The 17752-nt window shown below is 63.3% G+C and overlaps 1 protein-coding gene across 1 annotated transcript; it reads left to right on the top strand.

Annotated features, from left to right (window-relative positions):
* The first annotated feature begins 559 nt into the window (after positions 1–559).
* On the top strand, positions 560–16104 carry GAA (alpha glucosidase). The gene is given in 22 exon segments (XM_087854028.1): positions 560–709; positions 3282–3378; positions 3453–4039; positions 4982–5127; positions 6911–6929; positions 6931–7077; positions 7154–7250; positions 7746–7865; positions 7945–8063; positions 8168–8299; positions 9174–9284; positions 9847–9960; positions 10040–10124; positions 10517–10634; positions 10899–11032; positions 12329–12480; positions 12629–12777; positions 13805–13946; positions 14301–14450; positions 14848–15012; positions 15258–15410; positions 15812–16104. Coding segments are annotated over 20 exon segments (2859 nt in total). The 5' UTR covers positions 560–709; positions 3282–3378; positions 3453–3493; the 3' UTR covers positions 15872–16104.
* The last annotated feature ends 1648 nt before the right edge of the window (positions 16105–17752 follow it).

Here is a 17752-nt window from a genome sequence, read left to right as displayed (position 1 = left end):
CAAAACAATTTCACTTTCAAACTTTTCAGCAGAAAAATAAAATGGTTTCTGAATGCGGGAGGAAGGCGTCTTTTTCCGCCAGCACGTCAGAAAGAGGCCCCGCGCGCGCTGCACCCTCGCGGTGGGTTGCGCCCCTCGAAGCGCCAGGTCGTGTCGCACAGCCGCCGCTTTTCGGGGTACGATGACGCTTTCCCTTCCCGAACGGCTTCAGTGCACGGACTACGGAGTGAGCGAGCCCGCGGTCCCAGTCGGGGAGGCCCCGAGGCCCGCGCCCCGTCCCCGCCCTGCAGGCGTGTCCCGGCAGGTGCAAGGCGCTTGCGCTCCTCCCAGGCTCCGGGCGCGGCGGCCGGCGGGGACGGGGACGGGGACGGGGACGGGGACGGGGACGGGGACAGGGACGGGACAGGGACGCCCCGCCAGCAGGGGGCGCGCGCTCTCGCCCAGGGCGCCTGCGCGGACGGCCTGTCACGCGGCCCGCCCCGCCCCCTCTGGCGCGTGCCTTCCAGCGCCTGCCCCCGGGTGGCCGCTGATGGCCGGGGCGCGTGCGCGAAGGCTTGCTGCGGGGAGGAGCGGGGGGACAGGGCGCGCGTGCGCGCGTGGGCGGAGAATAGCCGGGGGTGGGGGGTCGGCGTGGGGGTCTGAGAGGGCGGCGAGCTGGGCGCGCGTGCGCGGCGGTGATCGGGCCCAGGCTGGGCGCGCGTGCGCGGAGGTGAGCGGACCAGGGGCTGCTGGGGTCCAGAGAAGGGCGGAGCAGGGACTGTATGAGGCGGCCGTTCCGACAAAGGGCCCGGCGGTCAGGGCAGCCGTGACGCCCTAAGCGGGAGGGACCGATTGATCGACGGGATTGGTTCCCTGTGGTTTGCTGGTGCAGAAGCTGAGCACGTCGTGCCAGGCAGGGTCCTCGGGCGGCGGTAACGACGGGGACCGCGGGGACTCCGCGGTCTCATCCACGCCCTCGGTGCTGGGCGACGGAGGCTTCCTTGTCCCGTTCTGGGGAGGAAACTGAGGCACAGGGTAAGGACCCTGCCTCTCTGGACAGGGCTCAGCTGGACTTTGAACCGGGCTTATCTACACCGCGACCCTGGCGGGGGGAGGGGGGAAGCAGGGGCTCGGAGCCACTTCCCTAAAAGCGAGGTCACAGGGCCTCCCGGCCAGCAGCGCCACTTGATCTCCTGACCTTCGGTTTTCCCCCATTTTGTCTAAATTGTCAAGCCCTCTGGCTGACAGCTCTTCCCGTTTCTCGGGTCCCTTGCAGAATGGAAATGGGTAGGTGATGGGTGCTGGCCCTGCCGGGCCCCTGGCCACCCTGTGCTCCTGAACTCTGGGTGCGAAGGGCCACGGGCACTGCCCAAGAGCTCCCAAGAGTGAGTTCCCTAGTCTCTGCCTCCCCGTGATCACAGGGTGTCGTGTGTCTCTGGATGGGGCAGGTGCAGCTGGGACACCGTGGTATAAAAAAATAGTCTTTGTCCCCAGGTCCCCGCACACAGCTCCTAAGACCCTGGGAATCTTGGCAGTGATAGTGTCTTTTATGTGCTAATAAAATGAGTGGTGGCTGGGGCCTCAGGACAGCCTCGGGTGGGGCCTGGTCCCCAGAAGCAGGAGGCAGGATTCCGGGCTGGGAACTGTCGGGCCCCACCTCCCCTACCCCCAGCCTCTGGGGAGCACAGAGGGGCTGGTGATTGATAATCTCCAATGGCCAGTGATTTAATCAGTTGTGCTTAGGTAATGAAACCAAAAGTCGTTGGGGCTCATACATCCTCTGAGCTGGTGACCACGTTTCAGTGTGGGAGGGTGGGTGGCCTGCCGGGAGGGGGTGTGTAGGCTCCGTACCCACCCCCCACCCCACGTCCTCTGGCTGTTGCTGAGCACATCCTTTACGATAACTGGGTAACAGTAAGTAAAGCTCTTTCCTGAGTGTGCTGTGAGTTGTTCTAGCCCGTCATCGAACTGGAGGTGGGCAGGGGGCGAACCCTCGAATTTATAGCCAATTATTTGGTCAGATGTGCAAGTGACAATGTGGGGCTTGTGACTGGGTCTGATGGGGGACAGTCCTGTGGGGCTGAGGTTTCACTTGTGGGTGAGGATTTGTGTCACGTTTGGAGTGAGTCGTTGCGCCCCTGGCCGCCGTTGGGAGAATGGGACAAGTGGTTGGTGTGAGGGGAAAAGCCACGTGTTTGCTTTAGCAGTGCTGTGATTAAAAGTTCACTCGTGCACCCAGTCCGGCAGTGGCCCACTGTGGCCAGAAGGTCCTAGGGACCCGCTTTGTGTGTATGACAGGCTCGGACTCCCTCGGGCCCTCAGTGACTTGTGCTAGCGTGTGACATTTCCCCAGTCCTTGCACGTTTCTGGTGGCATGAGGATGCGAGCGTCCCCCGGGCCTCCCGCCATATGGAGCTCGCACGCATCTGCTCGGGGGCCAGGCTGCTTCCCAGCCCACGACACTAGGGCAGGCCACATCAGGGACACCTCCACCCCACTAATGGCCAGCTTTGGCTCGGGTCCCCCCCCCCCCCCAAGCCAGACCCCGTGGCTTTGTGGAACCTTCCTTAGCCTACACAGCAGGTAGTCCAGGATGCTTGGACCCCAACCACCCCTCCCCTCGGCACCTGACTGCCCTGAGGTCAGATCTTGCTTGGGGTGTGACAGCTCTCTCAGCCTTCCCTGACAACCTCCCCATTTTCTCTCGGAGAGAAAGGACTCCCCTAATTGGATCCTTGCACGTTTAGTCTTGTTGGTATCTTACTCCTCAGAGGAGCCGGGCCAACAGTGTTCATTATAAAACACTTAAAACGTAGAGAAGCAAGACGCAGGTAGTAACAGACTTAGCTCCAGAGGAGCCAGAGAGGGGCTGCTCCACGCCTAACCGCAGGGGCAGGGAGGGCCGCCACCTGCCCGGTCCGGGGGACTGTCCCGTGAGTGTGGCCCTCAGCCGCAGCACCCGAGACTTCTTACCAGGCTGCAGCCACAGCCCGGTCAGCAGAGGGACTGAGGGAAAGTGCTGGGTCCCCCGCGAGGGCCCTCCCACTTCCAGCACATTTGCCAAAACGGAGTGACTCAGCCAGTCTCTGCAGAAGCAGGGCTCGCTCTCTGTTGTGCGTGTTGTGACTCGTTGGTTCCATTTGTGAGCCTACCACGTACGTCTTCGTGTGTCATTAAATCATTTTACGCACATTTTAAACAAATTATATGTAAGCACTCACAGTACAGGGCATTCTGAAACTCCCTATTTGGGGCTTTTCTCAGCTTTCCCTTTTCCTTTCCCTTGCTGTCTTTCTAAACAGTGCCGGGAGCTCGTCCACCCTCGCCTGCCCCACCTTCTCGGCACACCTCACCCTGGGCACTGCCGGGCCAGCCTCAGGGCCACGCCTGGAAACTCCTGTGAGGCCCCCTGAGCCCCTCCCCCGGCCACTCCGTCCCGCCTGCCTTACTGAGCCTTGCTCCTCTCTCAGCAGGCCTCCAGGACCCAGCCGGCTGCCTGCAGGTGCCAGCGGCCATGGACGTGAGGTGGCCTCCCAGCTCCCGCCCCCTCCTGGGGGTCTGCACCCTCGTCTGCCTGGCCACTGCTGCCCTCCTGGGGCACGTCCTGCTCCGTGATTTCTTGGTGGTCCCCCAAGAGCAGCGTGGCTTCTCCCGAGTACCCGAGGAGCTTTATCATGCTCCCCAGCAGGGAGCCCGTGACCCAGGCCCCCAGCCCACCCCAGGGCACCACGGTAGTCCCCGAGCAGCACGCACACAGTGTGATGTGCCCCCCAACAGCCGCTTCGACTGTGCCCCCGACAAGGCCGTCACCCAGGAACAGTGTGAGGCCCGGGGCTGCTGCTACCGGCCTGCGAGGCAGTGGCCTCGGGCCCCCCGGATGGGGCAGCCCTGGTGCTTCTTCCCACCCAGCTACCCGAGTTACAAGCTGGAGAACCTGACCACCACGGAGACGGGCTACAGGGCCACCCTGACCCGCACCACCCGAACCTTCTTCCCCAAGGACATCTTGACCTTACAGCTGGACCTGCTGCTGGAGACGGAGAGCCGGCTTCACTTCACGGTGGGCAGGGCCAGGGCAGGGCCGGGTGGGGGCAGAGAACACGTGGGTGGGCAGCGGATGAAGATGGAATCTACTGGGTGTTGGTCTGGTGTGCAAATGTGTCGTGTGCCTCCTCTGGGAGTCCAGGAGTGAGCGCATGGTGCCTACACTCAGGGAGCCTGGCCACTAAGACAGTGATTAGAAAGTTCTAGAACATGCTCTGGAGGCCAGGTCTCCCCCAGGAAGTGACATCGCACTGGGGACCTGAAGTCCTACAGGACAGGAGTCAGCGAGCGGAGAGGTGGACTGGGAGGATGGGGCAGTGCTCCATCGGTCGTCCACCCCCCTGAGGGCAGGACCTCTTGTCTGGTTTACTCCCTGCTGATTCCCAGCCCCTGGAACGGAGTCTGGCACGTGGCAGAAACCCGAGGGCTGAACGCGAGGAGGCCCAGGCGAGGGAGCCTGAAGCACAGGGTTCGCAGTAGTTTTAACTAAGTGATTTGTACCAGCGGCCTCTGCTGAGCGCCGACTGTGTGGCGGACAGAGCCGAGCGGGGTGCTCCCAGCTCTCAGCTGCCCTGTGACAGCCATGCTGGGGGAACAGTGTCGCCAGACTCCGCAGAAAAAATTGCAGGACGCCAGTAAATTTGAATTCCAGAAAACCAAGGAAAGGGTGCCTTTTTTTTAGTGTATGTCTCATGCGATATTGGAGATGTACTGGAAAAAGTCGTTTCTCTGGAATTCAGGTGGACGGGGTGTTGTGCATCTCACCTGGCGACCCACACGGGGTGTCCTGCGGGCTCTGGACGAGAGGAAACGCAGGCTCCATTGGCCAGACGGCCCACGCTCACCTGCTGCGTGCAGCCACGCTGGGACTTGCACAGAGTCCTCGCTCTGGAGGGTGACGGAGCGGGCGCTGTGCCGGTCCACAGAGGGCCTCATGGCGCCACCATCTGACTCCTAGATCAAGGATCCCGCCAACAGGCGCTACGAGGTACCCCTGGAGACCCCGCGTGTCCGCAGCCGGGCCTTGTCCACACTGTACAGCGTGGAGTTCCAGGAGGAGCCCTTTGGGGTGGTCGTGCGCCGGAAGCTGGACGGCCGGGTGCTGTGAGTGCCGGTCTCTGTGCCCCCACCCCAGGTGGGGGGCTCGGGGCACCGTCCCCCACCCTCCCTTGGGCCTCCTCACTTCTCCCTCCGCCTGGAGCCCTCCCTCGCCTCATTGAGGTCCCTCAGCGACCCCACTGCCGAGGCCCTGCGACCGGGGGGGTCAGCTGGGGGTGGCGTCCTCCAGGGGACCTTGGGCAATGGCTCCACCGCACAGAGCGCTCCTGCCCCAGTGTCAAAGGTGCCGAGGCCGTGAGCCCTCGGTCCGCTGTGAGACGGCACCCCCACCGCAGGCAGGTGCCCTTTGCCGCTTTACGCTCACGTGTGTGATTTATCTCAAATACCGTGTGTCACTTAGGCACACCGGGCACCCCCACAACTCAGAGTAGGTGCTGTTACTGTCCCCACTGTACAGACGGGGAGACTGAGGCAGCTTGCTGGCAGCTTCTGAGCCAGGCCCGGGCGTCCATGCTGTTGGCCACTGTCGGTTTCACGTCCCCCTGGGGCTTGTGTCCCCCGAGACCCTAGGTTTGTCCGAATCATTGGTGTGGTCCGCCCGCCAAGGAGCCTTGCCCATTCCGGAAGCTCGCTCCCGGACCTCCAGCTCCTAACAAGGTTCTGACCCATGGCAGATGCTTGCAGGTTCGGTAGGGAGGAGGGGGGCATTGGTTGGTCATGCCCTCACCTCCAGGGGATGCATCACCTCCTGGGGATTGGATCCTAGCATCTACTTTTAGACTCCAGCGTGGTGGTCATGACTCCCAGTGTCTGATGTGTCCCCTCCCAGAGCGTCCGGCCGGGGCAGTGGTTCTGCCGACCTCCCCACCCCCCAGTCTACCCTGACGGTAGATTGTACAAACACATTTTCACAGGAGCTTTGCCCACACAGTCCCATGTAAATATGTGCCCTGGGCTGACAAGGCTCCTCTTTGTCACCAGACTCGGTTACACATTCGGGAATGAGTTGGGACTTGCCTTGGTCTTAGGAGAACTCACCTCCTGAAATGCATTCTTCTCTGCCCATTCTTGGCTGAGAGTATCAAGCTGCCCCCAGGGCTGACACAGTGGGAAGAGGCAGTGAGTGAGGCCAAGTACAATGTCAGGAGTAACAGTGCTAAGAAGTTCTAGAAAGGAGCTGTGCAGATGCGGAGGGCAGGGCTGGCTCTGGAGCGAGGGGCTACAGAAGGCCTCTCTAGGAAGCTGACCTCTGAGCAGAGATGTGAGAGTTTTCTGAAGCATTTAATCAGACTTTGGTCTTGAAAACACACAGATAAGCCTTGCCCAGAGGCAGGCAGGGTGCGATGGGACATCACCCAATGAAATCAGCATTAACAGGTCTTCCGTGCTCCATCTGTGGTTCTTGCCTCGCCCCGACCCTGTGCAACCTCAGGGGATCCTGGCCACCCCTGGGTGGACAGCTGCAAAGGCTCTGGGGAAGGTCATGGCTGGGGTCTGGCAGTAGTTTGGACCTTGCAGAAGCGGCTCCGGGCCACAACTCCTAGGACTAGAAGGGTTCGGGCAGCCCTTGCCCAGCACCTGCTTGTGGCCACGGCTTATGGGGCAGTCCCCTGGTAGTGCTGTGGGACTCGTCCGCACCTGGGTCAGGTCCAGAGGGTCACTGAGCCTCCGGTGGCTGCTTCTGCCCCAGGATCAGTGTGTCACAGAGGTGGCCAGGCCACTCCGGCCCTCCTCAGGGGACACCAGGGCCCAAGGGTCTCTCTGGGAGGGTTCATCTTGGGGTCATCTGGCCACCTAGGATGCAAGGCTGCCTGGCTCTTCCCGGCAGGCTGAACACGACGGTGGCCCCCCCTGTTCTTCGCCGACCAGTTTCTGCAGCTGTCCACATCCCTGCCGTCCCGGCACCTTGTGGGCCTTGCCGAGCACCTCGGCTCCCTCACGCTCAGCACCAACTGGACCAAGATCACTCTCTGGAACCGGGACATCGCCCCCTCGGTAAAAGGGGCAGCGAGGAGGGGACTGGAGGCACCATGTGGGTGAGGGCGCTAACGTGCTGTGTCCACATGCCCAGCCCAACGTGAACCTGTATGGGTCCCACCCTTTCTACCTGGTGCTGGAGGACGGCGGGTCAGCTCACGGGGTCTTCCTGCTGAACAGCAACGCCATGGGTAAGCGGGTGGGCAACCACCCAGCACGCGCCCTGGTCCCCGTGTGCCACAGCCAGAGCTCCCTGAGCCCCCAGGCCAGCGGCTTCCCTGGGTGTGGCCAGGTCCCCCTCCTTCCTGGGGAGAGCGTGGGGCTGTCTGCACCTCTCTGGACAGCCTAGCGGTAGAGGACTGGGGCACGGGCAGGGTGTTGGGCCTTGTTTGCCCTCCCAAGAAATGAGTCCGGTGAGCTGTGGCCTCTGCCAGCTCTGCCCTTAGGTTCCCCTAAGATGTGCTCTGGGACCCCTGCTCTGAGCAGAGGCCAGAAAGGGGAGTCCTGGGGTCTGTTCTACTCCAGGTTCTTCAAGGAGTCAGGCTCAGGGGAACTGCCCCTGGGCCCCAAGCAGGCTGCTCCCAGCTTCCCTGGGTGGGATGTGGCCCTTCTTCAAGGTGCCAAAGAGGCGGTGGGGGGTGGGTGCACGGGTGTTTGTTCCTGAGCCCCAGGGCTGCTTTCCCCAGACGTGGTCCTGCAGCCGAGCCCAGCCCTCAGCTGGAGGTCGACAGGTGGGATCCTGGATGTGTACGTCTTCCTGGGCCCTGAGCCCAAGCGCGTGGTGCAGCAGTACCTGGAAGTCGTGGGTAGGTCTGTTCCCGGCCCCGCCGCCCCTCCCTCCCTGGCCCTCCCACTGCCCGCCTGCTCACGGAGCTCCCGCTGCAGGCTACCCGTTCATGCCGCCGTACTGGGGCCTGGGCTTCCACCTGTGCCGCTGGGGCTACTCCTCCACCGCCATCACCCGCCAGGTGGTGGAGAACATGACCAGGGCCCGCTTCCCCCTGGTGAGTGCTGGGAGGGCCCGGGCCCCGCCGAGCTGTGTGCTGGGGGGGAGGCCGGGACGTCCGCCCCCAGGCCGGCCGCAGCGGTCCCTGTGCCCTGGCTGCAGGACACGCAGTGGAATGACCTGGACTACATGGACAACAGGAGGGACTTCACCTTCAACAAGGACGGTTTCAGGGACTTCCCGGCCATGGTGCAGGAGCTCCACCAGGGTGGCCGGCACTACGTGATGATCGTGGTGAGTGCCCCGCTCTCCTGCCCGCACACAGCGGGCTCTCCGGGGAGCCAAGACGCCCCATGTCTCCTCCTTCCCGTGGCAGCTGCCTCGGGCCTGCCGTGGTCACTGGGGACACTTCCTGAGGGTCTTGGCTGTTGAAGGAATATCAGACGTACAGACTGGGCCCCTGCTGTCCGGTGACGTCCAGCCTAACGGTCCCCGGAAGCATCTGTCTGTCACTCGGGGTCCCTTCAGTTGTCGGTTACACGCGCTCCGCTGACCTGCCCCGTACTGGGAGGGCCGGGGTGGCGCTGCACGCCCGGGCAGCCGGGGCCACGGAGGCTCCGAGTGTCCCGTGGCCCTGCCTCTCCCTCACTCAGTTCCGCCTCACGGGAAGGAGGGCCGGGCTCAGGCCAGGGCTCTGAGTGGCCACACGCTCTGGGGCCAGTCCTCGCAGCCAGAGTGCCCAGCCATGCGGCCAGAGGAGGTGGGGGGCTGCTGAAGCCCAGGGGCTGCCTGGTGGACACCCCACAGTGGAGGAGTCAGTCTGCCTCAAGGTCGGAATCTTGTTGACGCTGGCCGTTTCCCTCACCTTGGCCCCTCGGAGCGCAGCCAGCGTCCGTGGCCACTCAGAGCAGGGAGGGCAGCTGCAGACCTTCTGTTATTCTGAAAGAAATCCATGTTCACCGTAGAACATTTGTGAAACTCTAAAACCCATGCAGCAGAGCCAGGCATCCGGGTGCACCCACCTTTGGCCGGCCGGCGCCCTGCAGGCTGGTGTGTCAGCAGACGTGTGCGTGTGCACGCGTGCACGCTCCCTCTTGCCTCTGCTCTTCCTAACGATGTCGCCAGAGCATTTTCCTTCTCCTGACGGGTCCCCCCACGCCCCGCTCAGGACCCTGCCATCAGCAGCTCCGGCCCGCCCGGCAGCTACCGACCCTATGACGACGGTCTGCGGAGGAAGGTTTTCATCACCAACGAGACTGGGCAGCCTCTGATTGGGAAGGTATGGTGGGGGCAGGGGCACAGGGTGGGACAGCAGGAGTCCCCAGCCAGTGGGAACAGGAAGAGGACGGGATTCAAGAAATCATCGTGTTGTCTAATAGGATAGAGTGCGGGGGCGGGGGCCGTGTCACAGCTGGAAGTGTCAGGGGCTCCGGATGCCATCTCCAGTCCTTCCACTGGGGGGCCCCTGACTTTGTGGGCAGCTGGGCCCAGCCCAGACACGAGCTCAACAGACCCTTGACAAGGGTCTCCATGTCCTCCAGGCGCCCTGGGGCTTCCCAGGCCTTCCCACGGGGCACCCGGCAGACTCCCCAACTTCCTGTTCCAGGGCCCACAACCAAGGGGAAGGGTATCCCAGCTGAGGGGAGGCCGGGGAGGCCTCCAGGGGTGCAGATGTCCGCGACTCGGTTCCCGGCTTTTGTCTGAAAGTGAGGTCTCAGTTGTCTCCCCCTACGGCCCCTACCACTGCCGACCCTCACCTCCGTGGCCCTTCCACTCCCAGGCAGACGAGCGAGGCTGTAGCTCTGGGGGCGGCCTGGTCTCCCCTCTGGCCTTTCCTGCAGGTGTGGCCCGGATTCACCGCCTTCCCCGACTTCACCAGCCCCGAGGCCCTGGACTGGTGGCAGGACATGGTGTCTGAGTTCCACGCCCAGGTGCCCTTTGACGGCATGTGGATCGTGAGTGTCCCGGGGGCTGTGGGACCAGCCCCGGCATGTGCCCAGGGCAGGGCACCCACCAGCAGGGCCTCTCTTGCAGGACATGAACGAGCCGTCCAACTTCGTAAAGGGCTCTGTGGACGGCTGCCCTGACAATGACCTAGAGAACCCGCCCTACGTGCCAGGTGAGCTCCCCGACCTGCCGCCATGTGCCAGCTGTCCTTTCTGAGGAGCTGATGGGCACAGCCGCCCCGGGAAGGGGAGGGCAACCCCAGGACGAGGCTCAGGTTGGGGAGACATCAGCCAGGCGACGCAGACTGGGGCACCTGCTGCGGGACGGGGCCCTTCAGAGGGAAGGTATCCGGGGCTTAGGGACAGGAACCGGGAGAGACTTGAGATGGGTCAAGAGCAGGTGGACGTGAAGTCCGTGGTCTGCAAAGGCCGGTCTCAGCATCCACCTTGTCTCTCTCCTTGGAAAAGTAGACACTCGAAGTTCCAAGGGGGCTCCTGGGATGTGGGGGGGCACCCGCCGGCCAGCGGGGACTCCACAGATGGAGACAGCCTCCTTCTGTTCCAGGGGTGGTGGGTGGGACCCTGCAGGCCGCCACCATCTGTACCTCCAGCCGCCAGTTCCTCTCCACACACTACAACCTGCACAACCTGTACGGCCTGACGGAAGCCTTCGCCTCGCACAGGTGGGGGCCGTGCGCTGGCTGCCCGGCGCCTTGGGGAGGGGCCGGGGGCGACTGCACAGAGACCCAGAGGGAGCCTGCAGGGACACCTGTCCTCCCTGTGACACGCTCACCTTGCAGGACGGCCTGGTGGCTCGGGCAGACCCCCCCCCCCGGCCTTGGCCTATAGGGCTCCTCGCTCCCCGCTCTGCCTCCCTGCTGCACCACCAGGCGAGGCGCCGGGCCACTCGGGGCTCCGGGGCAGCCCTGTCTCCCTGCTCTGCCCAGGGCCCTCGTGAAGGCTCGGGGGACGCGGCCCTTTGTGATCTCCCGCTCAAGCTTCGCCGGCCACGGCCGATACGCCGGCCACTGGACGGGGGATGTGTGGAGCAGCTGGGAGCAGCTCTCGTACTCCGTGCCAGGTGAGAGCACCCGTCAGGAGCAGCGGCTCAGCGGGCAGCGTGGGCCCGGCACCGCGCGCCAGCCTCGGCCCAGAGACGCTGCTGACTCATGTGGGGCGAGAGGCCCGCGGGCCCCTGGGCACCTGTGCGGGGGGCTCACTCGTGTGGGTCAGCTCGCCTGTGGCGCTGTGCCACTCTGGGGGCAGTGATGGCGTTTCCAAGCATCCCCGTCTCCGATTCGCCCCGGCTGCTGCTGCAGGGCAGTCAGATTCTGTCCGCTCGTGATGTCCCTTCTGGTGACCGCACCCTGAGCCCAGCCCGCAGGCGCCGCCCACCCCACCTGCAGAGAGGACCTGGCCTTCAGCTCTCAAGAGCGCCCATGCTGCTGACACGTGCTAGGCACAGACGTGGCTCAGGAGCTCGGGGGCAGGGGCCGGGCCGACTCCCCAGGTCAGCACACGGCAGCTGAGAAGAGCCCCCACCAAGCCCCCGGGCTGGAAGCCTTCCGGTAGCGGCGGGCCTGCTGCTGTGCCCGATGCATCTGCGGACCCCCGGGCCACGGGGAGAAGCCGTTCCTCCTTCCAGATGCCACCAGCTCTGATCTCACCTCGGGGCAGGCGCGGCCCGCCAGGGCCCAGGCCCCTGCAGGCCGGTTTTAGGAGGCCCCTCAGGAGGCAGGTTCCCAGCTCCGCGCCCACCCGAGTCTTGGGCTATGGTTCTGGCGTGCACTGATCGTCCCGTGGCAGAGGTCATGCAGGTCTCGGGACCTGCTGCAAGCCAGGCAAGGGTCCCCCACAGCTGGGTCGGGACCTGCCCATGGGCTGGTGGTCCCTGAGGAGACACTGAGGGAGAGGGAGGGCCCAGCCCAGGCTGGTCCTGCTGAGCCGTGGTGGGGTGGGCCCAAACTGATCAACCTGGAGCCACCTGACCCTTCAGCGGCTCAAGGGGCTCCCTGGCCTCCTTCCCAGTACCAGCTCACACTGGGTGCTGATGGCAACAGAAGCGTGTGCTCTCCCAGCCCTGGAGGCTTGCGGTCGGACTCGCGGTGTCGGAGGGGGCACCCTTCCTCGAGTCTCCCGGCTTCTGGGGGTGGCCAGCAGTCCTCGGTGTCCTTAGTGTGGGGCCATCCCTCCCGTCTCCACCTCCGTCTTTGCTCGGCCTTCTCCCCCGTGTCTCTTGTCACGGTCTGGGCTTTTTCTTACTCGGTCACCAGGCAGACTGGGTCAGGACCCCCTCCAGTGACCTCAACTGAATTGTATCTGCAAAGACCCTTGTTCCAAATAAGGTCACTTCACAAGTCTGGCTCTGCCCTCCCAGAAATCCTGCTGTTCAACCTGCTGGGGGTGCCGCTGGTCGGGGCCGACGTCTGTGGCTTCCTGGGCAACACCTCGGAGGAGCTGTGTGTGCGCTGGACCCAGCTGGGGGCCTTCTACCCGTTCATGCGGAATCATAACGACCTCAACAGCCTGGTAGGGGCCGGGGGGGGGTCTGTCCTGGGGGTCCCACCGCAGACGCAGCAGTGTGGCCTGGCGTCCGTGCCAGCAGACCGGGTCTCCTAGGGGAGAGGCAGGGACCTCGCGGCCCCAGAGCTGGGCGTTCCCTCTGCCCCCTCTGCAGCCTCAGGAGCCGTACAGGTTCAGCGGGACGGCGCAGGAAGCCATGCGGAAGGCCCTCGCCCTGCGCTATGCGCTGCTGCCCTTCCTCTACTCGCTGTTCCACCGGGCCCATGTCCTGGGCGAGACTGTGGCCCGGCCCCTCTTCCTGGAGTGAGTGCCTGGGGTCGGGGAGCGAGTGCCCACGGGCTGACCAGCAGCCTGGTGGCACCGGTGTGGCCCCGTCCTGCTGCGGGTGGTGGTGGGGGGGATGACCCCAGACCGAGGGAGCCAGTGTGGCTGAGGGAGGCAAGGCAGAAACCTAGGCCCTCCCTTCTGGGGGGCACTTTGCACTCCCACTTTCCACCCGTGAGATTGCAGCTCAGGGCTGGGGGCATTCCAGGTACCTAAAAGCCCAGGGTGAAGGACACCGAGTATAGACCAGGCCAACCAGGTGGTAAAGCAAGTTGTAAAACCATCACGGGGCTGGCTTACAGGAAAAAGGACCTCGGAAAAAACCCAACTGATGTCCCCCGAGTAGGACTCAGATACGTAAAAGGCGCCCTGCAATGAAACGCCATCTCCAGTCGGTGGGTCAGGAGCCCCACATTGTGAGAATTTGTTAGCTCTTTGCAAAAACCCATTTTTCCCCTCACGGTGTGCAAACGTAAGTTCTAGACGGATTACATACCCAAATGTAAAAAGTTAAGTTCTAGAAAGTTCCACGGGAACAGAAGCGAATGTCCCTCACTGCTCTGGCAGAAGGGGGCTTTCTCAGACTCAGAAGCAAAAGACGAGGGGGAGGGGGTTGAATTTAGGGAAAAATTGTGATACGCCTCTGAACAGAAACAGAGAATGCTACGACTTCCCCCACGGCAGAACTGTGAAGGCAAACCAGCTAGGGTCGTCAGTGTCCTGTCCCAAACTCACGTGAGAGACGCAGACTGGTCGGCAGGACCAGGACTAGCCAGCAGCAGACCAGCGGTCGGCAGAGTTAGCCACGCGGGAGCCGCAGTCGGCGCCCTGCCTGGAGCGCGCGGCCGGGGAGATGGTCTGCCCCCTCCCACACCGAGCTCCGGCGGCTGGAACCGGCCTCCCCACGTCCCACTGTCCTCTGGCTGCTCGTGCTTCCCTGAGGACCCCCTGAGCACGCTGACCTCAGAGGTCATCAGGCCCACACGCCCGCCCCTCCTGTTTGAAGGTTCCCTGAGGACCCCCGCACCTGGACCGTGGACCGCCAGCTGCTGTGGGGGGCGGCTCTGCTCATCACCCCCGTGCTTGAGGCTGGGAAGGTCGAAGTGACTGGCTACTTCCCCCCCGGCACGTGGTACGACCTGCAGGCGGTGAGTCCCGGGGACCAAAGGCGTCCCTTCTCCAGGCCCTGCGGCACTGGGCCAGATGGCGGAAGGGAGCACTTTTCTGGAGACCCGGCTGCATGAGGGCCCTCACCCGGGGCTTCTCGTGCATCTTCCCACCCAGGCCTTGCAGTGACCCATTTTCCAGACGAGGAGACTGAGGCCCGAGTGGGTAACTCCCCTGGACTCCAGTTCTCCTACTCGAGTCCTGCCTCTACCCCAAGCCCTGGGTCAGGGTCTCTGCCCCCCCCCCCAGGGCCCTGCATGGAGCCGGGGGCTCCCAGCGACAGCACAGCGGCTTTGGCATTGCCCGACTCTTCGTGACATATCGTCTCCCTCCAGGTGCCAGTAGAGGCCTTCAGCAGCCTCCCACCTCCATCTTGGGCTCCCCTCACGCCCGTCATCCACAGCAAGGGGCAGTGGGTGACGCTGCCGGCCCCGCTGGACACCATCAAGCTCCACCTCCGGGCGGGGCACGTCATCCCCCTGCAGGTACCCGGGCCGGCACCTGAGCCCATCTGTCCAGCTCCGGGCTGCCAGGACCCCATGCTGCCCCTGCAGGAGAGGGCCCCTCCCCCAAACTCAGGCAGAGAGGACAGCGTCTGAGGGTTGAAGATGAACTGACTTGCTGTGCCAGGCACAGGGGAGGCCTGCTTTGTGCGCTCTTCTTAGGAAAGAGTCTGCAAACCTCACTGGGCCCCTCGTGTTCTCCAGGGTGTCTGCACTGGCCAGAGTGGTCAGCGCAGGCGCCCCAGCCCTTGGCTGTAGGCTGTCCTCTGGATCCTGCTTTTTTGCAGCACGGAGCCGTCCCAGCCCAGCGTCCTTCTCTGTCCTGACTCTGGAGGCCTCTGCCAGGCTTGAGACGGTGACACGTCATCCGCTTTTCCAGGGCCCTGGCCTCACAACCATGGAGTCCCGGAAGCAGCCCATGGGCCTGCTCGCAGCCCTGACCATGAACGGGGAGGCCCGAGGGGAACTGTTCTGGGATGACGGGGAGAGCCTGGGGGTGCCGGAGCGTGGGGACTACACGAAGGTCATCTTCCTGGCCAGGAATGTGAGTCCCAGGACTGCCTAAGCTGGTGGGCTGCCGTGGGGGCCCCCTGTCCCCGGGTCAGGCTTGTGAAGGGAGCAGAGCCTGTGGGCCAGCCGCTCTGACCCAGTCCTCATGCACCTGCCGGCATCCTGAGGGTTTGCACAGGGGCATGGTGCTGCTATCCAGAGCCCCCCGCCCCCCCAATCACCGGCGAGGCTTCCTGGGCCGTCCACTGACACCTCGCTTCTGCCTCTCCATTCCACCAGAACACCATCATGAACGAGCTGGTGCACGTGACTAGTGAGGGGGCTGGCCTGCAGCTGAGGAAGGTGACCGTCCTGGGGGTGGCCACGGCCCCCAGCCAGGTCCTCTCCAATGGCGTCCCTGTCTCCAACTTCACCTACAGCCCCGACACCAAGGCAAGAGAACCCACAGATGGGGCCAGAGGGCATGCCCCCAGGATGGCCGAGGGGGTGGGAGGTGCCAAGGACCCTGGGGACCCGGTGCCAGCTGAGCTGGGCCTTACAAGGGCGAGGGAAGGAGGGGAAGGACAGGCCCCCTTGCACTCTAGATCTTTCCTTGTGGTGACTCGTGGGCCATGTTTAAATGGCAGCCCACTTCTGAAGCTGAGGTGGCCAGTGCAGAGGACACTCGTCCTACGGATTCAGCTGGGGGAGCACAGAGCGAGAAGCCTCCAGGGCTGGGGCCGGCCCGAGCACACCACACACCCAAGCCTGGGCTCCTGTCTGCCGGGCCCTCGGGCCTCCCCACTGATGGCAACTGTTTGATGGTCAATTGTTATTTTTTATATTTTTCCCAGACCCTGGACATCCCTGTCTCACTGACAATGGGAGAGCAGTTTCTCATCAGTTGGTCTTAACCCGGGGCCAGTGGTTCGTTGATCCTTTATGGGAGGAGACGGACTTCACTGTGGCCCCCACACCTGTGTACTTTGGTCAGGACGTGTGGGTGGGCCTCAGGGTCAGAGGCCGTGCCCCATGTCTCGTGGCACTGGCCTCCCTGGAATACCCAGATCTGCATACGCGTCTACCTCCTGGGACCTGGGGCTCTAGCCCAGCAACGCGCCTGACAGTTTTTTGCACAGATCCCACGGGCCGTGGCCTAAGGGGGCCTTACGTGTGCACTGCTATTCTGGAAGGTTTACCTCTCTGAAGCTTGTCACTGGAATGTGTGTGATGTCTGCCATCAGCTGCCTGCCTGTCCGAGACAGCAGAGGTGTGCTCGGGGAGAGGATGCCGTGCCTGCACCCCGAGGTCACGCCACGGGTGGCTATGCTGCTGCTCGGTCAGATGAAAGGACAGGTGGTCACCGCAGGCTGCTTTCTGGGCAACGCCCCCTGGCAGCAGGTGGGGCTGCCCCCCGTCCAATGAGAGCGGGCCCGGGGAACTCCGGACGATTCACAGGACCCAGGGAAGCCCTTGATCTTAAGTGCAATTATTTTAAATAAAAGGCATTGCAATCAAGCTTCTGCTGGTCTTTCTGGGACTCAGGGCGGAAAGGATGTGTCCAAGGGCCGTGACATGGAGGCACCCCTCCACCCTCAGTGGACAGGCCCCTGGACGTTCCCGGGGGCACGCTCTGAAGGCGGCACAGCCCCACGCCTCACCCACCTCTCAGGTGACTGAAGAACATCCCACTGGGCCTGGGGTCCGAGGCATAGGGTGGGTGGGAGATGGGCCTCCATACCCCATCCCAGGCAACCACCAGTCTGCAGTGTGTTTTCCAGAAGTTTATGGAAATGGAAGCATCCAGCATGTATCCGTTGTCCCGCTAAGATCACTCAGCCTGTTTCCTCTGAGACTCACCCATACCGTACGTCCCTGCTTCGACTTTCGGCCAGTTTGAGTAAAGCCGCATTGAGCAATCACGGACAGGTCGTTCCTCTTGAGCACATGCCACGGCGACGCGGTCAGGTCGTATGGGGGTGGGCTTGATTTGTGTTCTGGAAGCTGCCAAACTGCTCTCCAACGTGCTTGCGCCGATCTGCATTCCCACCAGCAGCGAGAGCGGCAGCGGCTCCACGTCCTCGCCGACCCCTGGACGGCGCTGCTCACCTCCGGCCATCCTGGCGAGAGCGGCGCTCGCGGTTCCACGCGCATGTCCCTGCAGACGAGGACGCCGAGCATCTTCTCACGGACTTCGATCTATCGCCTGTTAATCTTCTCTGGGGAAGTGTCTGTTCAAATCTTTGGTCCTTTTTTAACGTGGAGTATCAGCCCTGTTACTGAGTTATATTATACATATCGTGTTACAGATATTACAGTTTTTCCATGGCAACTGTAACAAATGACCATAAACTCAGTGGCTGAAACAGATTCATGTCGTCGCGGTGCTGGTGGCCGGGAGGCTGGCCCGGGTCTCTCGGGCTGCTCAAGGGGCAGCACGGCTGCGTCCTTCCCGCAGGCTCTGGGGCAGAACCGGGTTCCTGCTGACGCAGGCTGTGGGCAGCCTTTAGTCGCACGGGGTTGTAGGTCTGACGTCCGGCTCCTGCCCGCGCAAGCCGCACGACCTGCGCGGCGTCTGGAGGCTGCTCCTCTTCTTGGCTACAGCACTTCCGAGTCCAGCGAGGGCGGCTGGAGCCCGTCAGACCACTCTGCCCGACCAGAGCCAAGAACCTGAGTTTGAAGAGCTCCCGTGATCAGTTTGGGTCCACCCGGATAATCCAGGATGACCTCGTCTCAGAATCTTTAATCACGTCTGTCTGCGAAGTCCCTCTTGCCATCCAATGTGACACAATCCC

Source organism: Ursus americanus, chromosome 23 (genome assembly GCF_024610735.1).
Source record: "Ursus americanus isolate L20-20 chromosome 23, mUrsAme1.1.p, whole genome shotgun sequence".
NCBI classification, from domain to species: domain Eukaryota; kingdom Metazoa; phylum Chordata; class Mammalia; order Carnivora; family Ursidae; genus Ursus; species Ursus americanus.
Note: the sequence above shows the minus strand (reverse complement) of the source record. Positions and strands in the feature narration are given on the sequence as shown.